Genomic DNA, 12,721 nt, shown 5'->3' with positions numbered 1-12,721 from the left:
ATATAAGTTCTGATTGCCAGTCAGCTCAAGCCCTAACCTGACACTGTTTGAAGTGCTGATTGAACAAAGTCTGCTCAACTCCTGAATTTTCTTGTCCATCTTGCAGGTTCAGCCTTCATGATGATGAACACATCTGGACGCTTTGCAGGGCAGAAGGCCTTACTGCTAACGCCGCAGTTGAGGGAGAATGACACCCACTGCGTTACCTTCCACTACTATATCGGAGGCAGAGACAACAGCCACCCGGGTCACCTTAACGTCTATATCAAGGAAAACAACAGTCCCATGGGGATGCCTGTTTGGAACGTGTCCGGTCCAGCCACTCGCTCCTGGGGACAGGTAGAACTGGCCATCAGCACCTACTGGCCCAACTTCTACCAGGTGAGGATGTGTTTTCTGAATCCAGCTCTCTTTTGCATAATATCTCATCACAAAACTAGATTGCTCGTTGGAAGCAGCCTTTATAGCCAGGCCAAAGTCATTAAATCCTGTTCACTGGGTGGAGCACGACAACTTTATTATTTGAGAAGATCCAAACAATTGCACAATAGCCTCATTCAAAACACCTAAGATTATTGATTTCTGGGGCTACCTCAGTATCCATGGTAATCTGTTCTCTCTCCCTTCCATCTGAGACGGCTCTCTTTTTCCAATTCTGAAAACTCATTTTCACTTACCAATGCACATGACTGCTGGCAGGGGCAAGGTGATTTCACACTTGCCTGGCTATTAGTCTACGCCGGGCTTGTTCCACGAGTCCACCAAATGTTAATTGATGCAGAGAGACCCCTTAACCCCCCAATGGGAGACGTTCCCTTGGTAAATTATTTCATTATGGCCTGGCAGAGCTAGTCCACAGTGGAGCCGAGGGGAGTCTCCTGCTTGCTCCTCAGAGCCAGCCTGATATCTTAGTTAACAAGGGACACCGCTGAGCTTCTCTCAGCTGAATGCAACATAGGAGCCTTAATGAGAGGCACATGGACAAAAGAAAGAGACAAGAGGGGGGAGGGAAAGAGGATGGTGACCCATGTGTGATATAATGATGGTGACGCAAAGTCAGTCCGGCCAAATGCTTTTACTTTGCCTTTAGATTCACCCCTTGTGCAAACGGTTAGGTAAGCTAAACACTAGCCTTCATTGATTATGTTTTTAAATTAAGAAATAAAATGTGTTGCTCCACTTTTTTTTGCGCAGTTCTGCCACTGTGACTTTAGCTGCTGCGTCATTGCAACACATACATTTCAACAAAATTGTAGTTTTCTTTTGGACTCCAAGTGAAGTTCAGGGAAGCTCGACCATTAGGAAATTCCACTTGTGGTTTTCCAGGTTTTGCACGTGAGGTGAGCATTTAGGCCCAAAATGACGTGTAATGCTTTCCAGTGTGTTCAGGGAAATTCCCAGCATCTGTTATCTTCTAAACCCCAGCGCAAGGTCTGTCTCTGTTTGTAATTGTTCCACAACCAAGCTGACAACATGGGTAAATGTGAGGATGCTAATGATCTTAGTGCCCCTTTTAGTCAGAAAAAGAGAATCCAATGCTTGATATTATCACTAATTAACAACATGGCACTAATTATAGGTATCTTTAATTGCATAGTAACCTACGCAATTGTCAAAGGGAAGCCACCTGATACTTGGAAATTATTTTATAATTACTGGTAAGGCTTTTAGTCATCGTGAGGCTTCCATTTCCGCCTTTGATAATTACTCTTCTGTCAGGCCATTCCTAAAACTTTTAATTGAGATTGTCATGCATTTCCGAAATCGCTGTGCAAAAGCTATAATTTTCAATAAATGTAATGTGTCGAAATCTATTTGGCACATACTACTCAAAATATGTACTCTGTGCGAAAGATGTACTCCCATCATTTATCCTGATGTGAAGCAGTGCACCAAATATCCTCATCCATCTTGATTTCCATACAGTAGAGCTATGACGGAGCTAATCAATCCTGTTGTAATGGAGTACTTAGCCAAGTCCCTTAGGGATAGCCAGTGCGGTGGTGTAGACATTGAATGTTGGGTTCACTGTGTGTCTCTCTGACAAATGAGAATGGTGAACTTTCCTCGCGACATCAACAGCTTTCGTCCCATGTGAATATTTTCAGTCTGTAGGTCAGGCCCAATTATGCACTGCACCATCATTGATGTAGGAATCAATTATATCACAGCTATTAGGCAGGCTGACTGATGTCTGTTGCACAAACAAAGGATTTCAATTAGAGAGTGGGGGCTAGTTCATTTGTCTGGTGGCGATATATGAAGTGGTTGGCCTTTTAATTTCCTTTAAATTAGCCTGTAATGAGGCCATAATTGGCACCCAAGACGTTCACTTTCATATTTCATGAGACAAAAAAAGAAATTTATAATTAGACAGCCTTATCTGAAGGCATCCTGCCTCCCAGATGACAATGGTAACTATCTCCGCCTCCACATTCCCAGGCTACAAAAGGAATCTCAGAGATGATGTGTGTGCAGCTTAGCTACGGCTAGCAGAACACAATTGTCGGTATGAGACCACATACTGAACATTAAAGGGACACAAAAATAAAAAAAAATACACATTTTCCTCATACATGCTTTGTTTACATGTGTTGGTGAGGTTTGGCATGTTGAGATGTGTGGGGACAGTCAGGCACAAGCGATGTCTCCCCGGTTACTCAAGATAATCCACAGACCTTGTTATAAGCAGTTTCATGAAATAAGTTTCGACAGTTGAGTTTTTCAAGTATCATTTTGATGCTTTGTACAAAAGTCACATGCCATATAGTCCCATTATGTTGGCGAGAAGGCAGCAGACATCTCGACAGCCAATATCTCCAAAACTAACATCTCCCTCCAAAATAATGTAGATTGAAAAATAGCACTAAAGGTAAGAGGGAAAAATGTGCATTTTGGTGTGTACTTTTTATATATATATATATATATATATATATATATATATATATATATATATATATATATATATATATATATATATATATATGTGCTTATATTTCAAGACTGATGGAATGCAAAACATGTTTAGTCTGAGTGTGTGCGGTGTAATGGGTCTTAGTACCACACCCAGGGTTTGGGAAGGGACCAGCATTCTGTTTCCCTTTTTATCCCACTGCAGACCAGCGGGTACATAACTCTGACATTCTGCCGGGACACGCCCTCTGTCGGCTTACGACCATTTGTTTTGCAGGCGGACGTGGCCCTTAAAATAGGGTCATGGTAGAACTACACAGTGCAGTTGTACTTGATTTGGGATTGCTGGTCGTCAGAGATGGCAACAAACATTTCCAACAAGAAACACTAGACACAGAGCAACTGGTAAAGGCAACACATATGTTCACACTTAATTCTCATGGCGTCTATCCACGCAGATGTTTTTTTTTTTTCAGGTTTTGAGGTATTTGTTTCGAAGATATCTGCCCCTGTCAGTACTTATATATAAAAATAAACAGTAGACAGTTGGGTCTGTGGATTATCCAGCTGTTTGTAACTTTAAACATTTCCCAAAGATTCATGCATTAAAAAGGTGAATAAGTGAAATAAATTCAATGCTAAGTGGACCAACTGACAAACATTGGCTTGCTAACATATAACTGACCTGACGCTTGGTCAAAATGCTGCTTAATAATTATGTAAACTTAAATGATTTCAAATTACATTTGACAAAAATTCCTCAAATTACTAAACATCATGTAAATTTAGATGAATTGGCCAATGTTCCCGGTAACCTAAAACCGTTATTTTCCCCTCATTCTACAGAAATATTGCTAACCCTGAAACACTCATATTTCTCCGATGTTTGCATGAATAAAACAAAGTCACACTTAGATTTGCAAAGGATTGTCGATAAGTTCTCTCCTTTTATCATCCCAGACAGGAAACTTGATATGCAGTCAGGTGCACAAGATAAAAAAGACAAAGAACAAAACTAAAAGCAATAATCAGTACAACACAAAAGGTACTAAAATGTGTCCTGTACATACAATATACAGAATACAATACTACAACACAAACAATCTCTAAAATTCTCATTACATGTGCAAATTAATGTTTTTGCAAATGGAACAAAGGGATTTCTTCTCCTTCTGCTCTTAAACTGAGGTACTCTGAATCTCTGGCCTGAGGGAAGAGATTCAAACTCAGGGATTAAGTATTGCATTTAGTTAAATTTAAATGTTTTTGGAAGTCACTGCGTGTCGCACCTTGTAATGCTGCACTCACTTCCTGTTTACATACTGGATTGCTTAAGATTTCACAGCACTCCAGATGTTTCCTCACAACAGGAGTACAGATAATATACCAGATAAGACATTTCCTACCTTTTAATAGCACATTATAATGAAAAAACAAATGCATTGAGTAAAACTATGTAGTGTATAAGACCGTTATGGGGAATGTACATACAAATTTTGAGGTTGGGAATATGAATGAGAACTTTTAAAATATAATTGTTCTGTGAACACACAAGATCACTTACATTTGACACCTTTTGAGGTGATCACATTTTTTTTTGAGGCGAACACAAAAATCACCTAGACAAGTCAAATGATATGACTACATCGCGGTATATCAGCGGCGTCTCATCCACGGTACACTATGTTTGTCACAGAGTGTGTACTAATCGTCTCAGGGCTCAAACTTAATTTAACACTTGCATGTCATAACACCTATCAACTGTGACATATTGTGGAAATAATGTCAGTGGCCTGCAGCTGTGTGACCAGCTGCAGCCCAGCTAAGAGCAGATCGCATTAGCAGGAGCCGGACTTCTCTGTGCACCTCACTCAAGTGCCATTCGAAGACATGTGCCCATTTATCATTGGTGTTATGAGTCTCCTCTCTCCTCCTCAGATTGTGTTTGAAGCCGTAACCTCAGGGCAGCGTGGCTTGCTGGCCATCAAAGACGTTGTGGTCCAGGGCCACCAGTGCAGTAAGTCCTTTTTCCCCCCTCACCATAAAAAGAATATCATCAAACATTCACTGTCCTTTCCATGACCCTCCCAAATACCTGTATCGTTGTTGTATGCAAGGCCCCCCATTCAAACAAAAGGCCTTCAAAGAGTATGCTACTGTCAGTCCAAAGTGTAAACCTCCCTCCCCTTGGCTCCCTGATGATTTATGAGCATATAGTTGATATGCTGAAGTGTGCTCACGATTTAATGTCGGTCTGGATGTGTTAAATCTTTCCTTTTGAGAAACGGGGAGAAATAGCGCAACAAAAAGCGGCACAAAAAACAAATAGCACAGTGCAGTTTGCTGCTGCTTGTGTTTGGACTCCACAATTTGCCTCCTCCCTTAAGCATATTCAGTAAAGCATCTCATCTCTCAGAAGTTCCGAGTTCTGCTTCCCTTGCTGAATATAAGCACTTCAGAGTGTGCTCCAGAGCTAATGAACATGTAATGTCCTAGCATATTTAGATTTCTCAGCTTCAGCTTTTGGGATAGGCTGCTGCCGTGGGAAAACAAGGATGAGGGCTCTTCAGGTTTTGTCATATCTATGCTTTTGAGTGCTGAGAGTCCTTTATACTAAGAGGTTTTCACACTCTACAGTCCAAGTCAAAATCAATACTTCGCGGGTTTTCATCAATTGATTTGTACTATACCCCTCATAGTTGAAGTATCATACTCTGATTGTCTGGCGCTAATGACCTGGTAACCATTTGAATGCAGCTGAAATCCTACAAATGTTATGTCAATACGATGGATTTATGTAGCGATAGGTGGTGCATATAAATGTATTTGAGTAAATCAATGAGGCCTTGCAACGTGATCAATGTTTAAATGCGCAAAAGTGTGAGTGGATCAATACCCTGCTCAGTGGCAATTGGGTTTCTTTGAGCGATAAGCAAAGTGATCAGTGCAACTCTTCCGTGGAGCACAGCCAATTTATTTTCCATTTATCAGACCATGTGAACTATGTTGCACGAAGGTGCGATTATGCTACAGGGTGGTCTGCCTTTCCTTGCATCATTAAGACATTAGTGAGAAGGAAAACAGATTTGTCTTTTTTGGCAACAGATGGATTGACAGGACAAAGTTATAAAGGAGGTGTAGTGTAGTTCAAAGACGAGGTTATAAAATATTAAGTAGAAGTGAAAGCCTTGATGATGAAAGTGATAGAATTAGCTTTTGCCAAGTCTTTAGAGATTTGGTTATGTTTCAAATCAAGGTCGCTCCACTGAATTGCCCTATTTTTCTATGCAGAATAGCGGTACCAATCAAAAATGTTCTACATAAGTTTCTTTCTGTGGACTACCCCGGTCTTTGTGCACCCTGGTAATGAGCACAGTTGGAGAGTAGAATAATGCTTTTGGAAAAAATCCCCTCAATCAATGAAAAGACGCAGTTAGGAAACAGCAGAAACTGGGTGCGAGATCAGCCTCTGGTGTCTCATTTTCAAGGATATAGGTGGGATGCTCCTCACAAAGCGATACTGGCCTCCGGCACTGAGGGGTATCAGATAGTGTAATAAGGAGCACTATCCATTCAAGCCTATTCCTCTCAGTTCTTCAATTTTGCATGCAAATCTTGGCATGAGAGTATTAAAGTTGGTAACTGTGAAGTCTGTGGACACAGGATCGTATATCTTAATGGTGCTACTCTAGCACACAGTTCTGGTGATTAATTTTCATTAAGTACATATCCTTTTTAGTGACGTTGTGCACTGCACCTCAGCATGTACTCCTATATAACTTTTACGCAGCTGTCTGATAGATTTTTGCATCCTCTTCATAGTGAACACACCTCACTTCCTGACTATAAAGGGGGTGGAGGTCAACGCTGGACAGACTGCATCTTTCCACTGCACCGTCAATGGACGCAAAAGGGACAATTTCCGCCTCTGGCTTCAGGTGAGATCTGTTTTTCTTCTTTTACTTCAACTCTAGATCAAGGACGAGATCAGCGGGTGGAATGGGTGTTAGAAGTGGGCCCTCTGGAAATGAATGTGTCTAACTGAACAGACACAACTGTCTGAATATGTAATCTTACGATCAGCAGTACTACTGTTGTCTAAGATGGCTGCAGGCTTTTTAAATGTGGAAATTTGAAATTGTAGCACTTGGCATTTAATGCAGCACATTCTTCAATGAGTCATGACAATAGAGAAGATCAACGTCTGGTTTGAGGGGGGTAACTGTGATTTTCATTATGGTTACCAAATCAACACTTTATCCAAGTTAAATCAGGCCAGAGGGTAAAGATTGTCGACCATTTTGTATAGTATTAGATACCACTGTTTGAAACCAAAAAGAAAGTCAAATACACCATAAAGAAAATGAAAATTGTTTATCAATCAACATAATAGAGCAACCCATAATACTGTGGACGCTGATACAGTTCTGCTTTTTTAATGACTCGGTCAAGGGAGAGTGTGGTTAAAAAAAGAGAGGAGACAAGAGTACTTTGTTATTTTAAACATGTTTAACCCCAAATTACATAGAGCCAAATGTGAGCCGCTCCACCACAGCCATTTTCCTGATTAGCGAGCAGATGCCCGCTTTAATTATCAGTTAAGCTCAAACAGTTTTGGAGTTCAACCACAGCTTTAAATGAGAAATAATATGATGAAACAACTAAATGAAGAAGAGTTAAATAATGTCACTATACGTCATGGCACCGTGTTATGTTCCACGCAGGAACTACAAATACTTTTTGGAGTCTACTGTACATACCATTTTAAAATATCATCTGAGAGATTCACACATTGCGTTGTGCGCTTGTGTGTGAGAGTTCACCTGTTCACCAGAGTCCTGTGTGTCTGGGAGGCAAGGGATTACAGGTGTTTCAGATTGTTGCCGTATGGTCTTAACCTATATTCATGTTGGCTCTGTGGATACTGTGTACTATATCCGGCACAACTGAGCTGCACAGCAGTCTTGAATTGACCTTGTTCTGAGCAGCGAAGGTAGTGCATCTGGCAGACACAACCCTGCCGGCTCTGCTGCTAAGCACACTGTCACACATGTGATCAGTGGGAGCATGACGCCGGGTAAAGGTCCTCTGCCAGGTACTCCATCATTTTAACAAACACGTCCTCATTAGCACAGGAGCTGGAAAACAAACATTAAGTGAAGTCCCCCGATGACAGTAATGAAGAAATATTTCTAATGAACAAATGTCCCCCATCTGCCTGCTGTGAGGGGTGACAGCTGGGGAGGGCCCACTGTGTGTTTGTGTGTGTGTGTGTGTGTGTGTGTGTGCATTCCTGTGTGATAAATGTACTCCTACCATCAGCCACCAATGGGAATGATAGGACACAAATAAAAGCACCCCAGAACAGACAACAAGTACACTCAACCAGAGTTTCTAAAAAACACACAAGGTCAGGTCACTTTGTTTATTAAACATTTCCATTTTGGAGGCTTACTTGTGTGTTTGTCATGGTTCCAAACAGGGCATCGGTGGACGGGAGGCCCCGATGAAAGCCACTAAACCTTGGAACAACCGGCGCTTCATAGGCACTTTCGATGTAGAGAACACAACCAAGGGCGACTCGGGCCGCTACCGCTGCATCGTCCACTCAGACAAAGGGGTTGGAGTGTCCAATTACGGAGAACTAACCATAAAACGTGAGTATTGGTCCCAGAGCAGATAGAGACACAAACGCACACATGACCTCTGTGCACACACAGCAAAGTCAACAGGAGAAAAACAGGAAATGCTGCTGTTGTTTGTAGATGATTTCCTCTAAGGCGATACTAAAAATACTAGCTTTTTATGTTGATTTGTTGTTCAGAGGACTTTGATACTTTCCCTGTAAAGGCTGTCCTTGACTGAGCACAATTCCACCTAAAAGATCACAAAGGGTTTACAGTAACCTCACTGATATTTCACTCCTGCAGTCATTTGATATGAATTTATGGAGTCGTCTGAAACTAAATCCTGCAAGGCCTCACTTTCCTGCAGCCCTATAGCCCGGTAATGGCCTTCTATATTTCTTCACCTCAATTTTCTCCCCGTGCTCTCAATTGAATTTACTGCCCCGTTTTTTTTTTTCTTTCCCTTCTCTCTTTCTTTTTTTTTGTCTCCAAGCTTTATGTGATTGATAGGTTTAATCCTGGCTGTCCAGATCGAGGTCTGTCAATCATGCGAGAATGGCCGGGTCCAGACACAGCAGAGTGAAGAGGGAGATAAAGTCTCTCTGCCCGAGTGTATCAGTGGGTTTCAGTGGTGTACTCAAAGAAAATTTACTGACACACTGGAGGCACTCAAAACCAGACTCGTGCATAAATTCAGCAACACAATCACTTGCACAACCTCGCACTTACACATACTCGCTAGACGGCAATATTTTTGCTGATCGCTGCCTTCAATGTGTTACTAGATACATTTCCGCAGAAGACAAACCAGTTTGGTGTAAAGTGCCTTTGTCATAAATATTTAAAATAATTTAGTCAGTTATCACATTTTTTTTAATGCATCTCGCTTTAAATCCTGCACAGATTTCACACCTCGATGACTCCGACATAAGCCAACTCGTCGAAGGGAGAAAAGAGGCGTTTTCACGGTTATGAGTGTCACACATAAAAAAAGGCTGATATCTCCTCTTATCGTACCAGTCATAAAACAAGTGCTTAACCCTCCTAGCAATGTGTCTGAGTCGTAAATCCTCCCTCAAATGTGTATTCACCGCTTCCGTGACTCGTTTTTTGGAGGAGTGACCACGGAGCGATTCTGTGGATTATGAGCCCGCTGCCGACACACACCAGCCCGCTCCCCCCCCCCCCTCCACTCATTACCATACACTGCCTTTTTTTTTTTTTTTCTTCTTCTTCAACATGAGGAGAGTGAATGCTTGATTATCCCAGATAATCACTTCTGCCTTTCATGCCAGTATTCAGTCAGATTTATGCGCCTATGTGGAAAGCACACTGCATGTATTTCCAGAGCGCCATACCGATTGGGCCGGTGCACCCTTACCGTTGCCCCCTCCCGCCCCATTGTGATGGACTCTCCTGTAGTGCAGCCAGTGGTTCTGAAAGGGCGATAATTACTCCCTGTCCAAGTGCTGGCTCCTTTCTTGGCCTGGTTAGAATCACCTGGAGCCCGCAAAGCGCTCACTGTGCTCCAACATAGTATTCTGGGCCACGCTACCGACTCAATGCGGCCGTGTCAGCACTAATGAGCAAAGCCACCGAAAATCGAAGGCCGACCAGGCAAGCTCGTCATTTTCCTGTGGCCAGCTCTTCTCCTATCAGGAGCAGATCAATTCTTTACCCTCAGCAGCGCAATTAGGAGAGCGCACAGCGTAATGAGGACCTCTTGCATCTTAGCAGGAGAGGCTCATTGGATGTAACGGGCAAATGAAAGAAGGATTTGTCAAGAGTCTAACAACAGGGCAGAGTAGCAGCTCCTATTATTGCTCTCTGTGTGGTGAATGGCAAATGGGTGGCACTGTGGCGTGTGTGTGTGTGTGTGTGTGTGTGTGTGTGTGTGTGTGTGTGTGTGTGTGTGTGTGTGTGTGTGTGTGTGTGTGTGCGTGTGTCTTGTATTAATTAATGGAAAGAAAATTAAATGACAGTTTTGAGAAGTGATTAAAGCTACAGTTGTTAACTTTTTGTCATATTTGCTTTAACTGTCGCTGTATCCTGACAGTAGTACTTGAGGCAGATAATGTGTGACAAATCTGCTTCTCCTGACTCCTTTTAGTGCTATATTTGTTTTTGCAAGATTTCCCAATGCCATTGCCTTTTTTTCTTACCTTAAATGTTTTTCTGAAACATATTGTTGTGAACCTTTTAGCTGTAAAATAATTATTTTCTATTCAGGCGGTTATTTTTATTGAAACGTCCAACTTAAGCATTAATCATTTAAGTCATTCTCAAGCAAAAAGGTCAATGATTCATTGATTACAGCTTTTCAAATGTGAGGATATGCGGTTTTCCTCTGTATTGTATGGTTATAAAGTAAAACATATTTGGGTTTTAGTTATTAGACTTTTGGTTTAACAAAACTAACAACCTCAAGTCCACACCTTTTGATTCCTGAGAAATTATAATAAGCCTTCTTCATAATTTTACACATTAAAAGAGTCATCAATTTAGTCGGTCAAATAAACAGTTGCAGCCCTAGTATGTTGGTTAGCATGTCTGTCGGCTTTGCGTCTATGTGCATTGCCAATGCGCCAGTTTTTCATTACATGCGCATGGACGTGCGTTTGTCTGAGCGCGTTCTGGCAGGCAGGTGCTGCCGTAGAGGAGGACGCAGCTGTCGCCAGGCCGCTTGCCTGTCTGGTCAACATCATGGCAACAGCTGCTCGCTGACCCTTGTGTACGGCCGCCCATTGTCATCTGCACGTTGTCACCCATCTCCAGCCAGCACGGAACTCGCTTTGGAGCCCTTTCCAGAGCCCCACTGCTGCGACGCTGCCTCGTGAGGCTTAAACAGTGGGAATTGAGTTGTTAATATCCTAAAGTGTTCCAGCACCTGAGTGTATTTCACACCGGTAATCCGTTATTTTCAGTGCGTCTGCAATGGCTGTTGAACAGAGGATTACTGCACCTACAGGAATTATTTTATCACCTTAAGCTGCCGGTACTTTTGTGAAGCAGTAACTTTCCAAAGTAAAACGAAAAGCGTATTGCTTTAATACATCATGATGCTTAGTGGTATTGTTATATGAATGGCCTCGGGTGAAGCAAAATAAGATTGAAAGACAGCAGCGGGGGTCTCTCTGCTTTGCAGTGCATAAAGAGCATGTTCCCTATAGAAACGGAGGATTGATTGAATAATCCTATAAGACAATACAGATAAAACCAGATAATAATAGGATGTAACATTATAACTTTGGTGGATGTTAGTTGGTTGAATTTCGTGTTAAGTTGCTGAGTTTCTCACCATCTGATTCAGTCATTTCTGAGTCAGCAGCGTGAAACTTTGTCATGTTTTGGATCACAAGGTGTCATAGAATGAGTGTGTTGGCAAATGTGTCACTACAATCTGGTAACAAGCTACATGACACTCGCCTTTTATTAAAAAGGACAGTGATATTTCTCAGTTGTACTTTTACTTAGTTCTTGAATAAAGATGATTATTAAGCAATCAAATAAATGACAACTGGCCTTATACAGGCAATCTACAAATGCCAAACATTACCACACTGGTATTTTTAATGATTAACCATTGCACTTTAATACATGGCATAACACAGTCAGCCTGTGCTGCTTCCTGTTGTTCAAATGACTCTGAGCATATTGCCACTACGTTAAACCCCTATTAAGACATAACAGACCGTAAAAGACTATCAGAACAAGCCATTGGCTGAAGCCAGATTTTGGGATCACCTCACGGTGTTCGTCTGGCACCAACAACCGGAGCGCTGCGTGCGAATCCAGGAGAAGACCTGCTGGATAAGCTGGTTCGCTTTAGGTGATGTTTGACAGCAACATTGTTCAGAGCTTGGATTAGTGGGAATTTCGGGTCCTGAGACTTAGGTCACCATAGGGTAACCATCTGCTAAGGGAGAGCCTCCAATTCTCTGAAGGACACTTCAGCCCTAATGTGCTTGGAGACTTGTCCCCTCTCTATGACAACTCCACGAGAAGCAGCCAGACGACTAATGGCGTTATTCTGGTACATGTGTGCGTGCTCATTAGAGCTGCTCACCGTGGCCTCTGGAACGTGTCACTATTGTAGTACGTGACAAGGGTAGATTCCTAAGCAGCGCCTTGGCTGTGAGTCACAGCTCTTTGTTGACTGGCTGGTTTTTGGTTGCACCAGG

General features: G+C 42.2%; 1 protein-coding gene across 8 annotated transcripts in view; it reads left to right on the top strand.

Annotated features, from left to right (window-relative positions):
• The window catches only part of LOC137804160 (receptor-type tyrosine-protein phosphatase mu-like), a 137,970-nt gene that overhangs the window by 43,504 nt on the left and 81,745 nt on the right, over window positions 1–12,721 (top strand). For all 8 annotated transcript variants that reach the window (XM_068603231.1, XM_068603282.1, XM_068603265.1 and 5 more), the window contains exons 3-6: window positions 107–381; window positions 4,852–4,930; window positions 6,736–6,851; window positions 8,396–8,570. In XM_068603231.1, coding sequence (XP_068459332.1) covers window positions 107–381; window positions 4,852–4,930; window positions 6,736–6,851; window positions 8,396–8,570 — 645 coding nt within the window. The remainder of the gene's footprint in view (window positions 1–106; window positions 382–4,851; window positions 4,931–6,735; window positions 6,852–8,395; window positions 8,571–12,721) is intronic.

Source organism: Clinocottus analis, unplaced genomic scaffold (assembly GCF_023055335.1).
Source record: "Clinocottus analis isolate CAN_PGR_092001 unplaced genomic scaffold, fCliAna1.0.p SCAF_11, whole genome shotgun sequence".
NCBI lineage: Eukaryota > Metazoa > Chordata > Actinopteri > Perciformes > Cottidae > Clinocottus > Clinocottus analis.
Note: the sequence above shows the minus strand (reverse complement) of the source record. Positions and strands in the feature narration are given on the sequence as shown.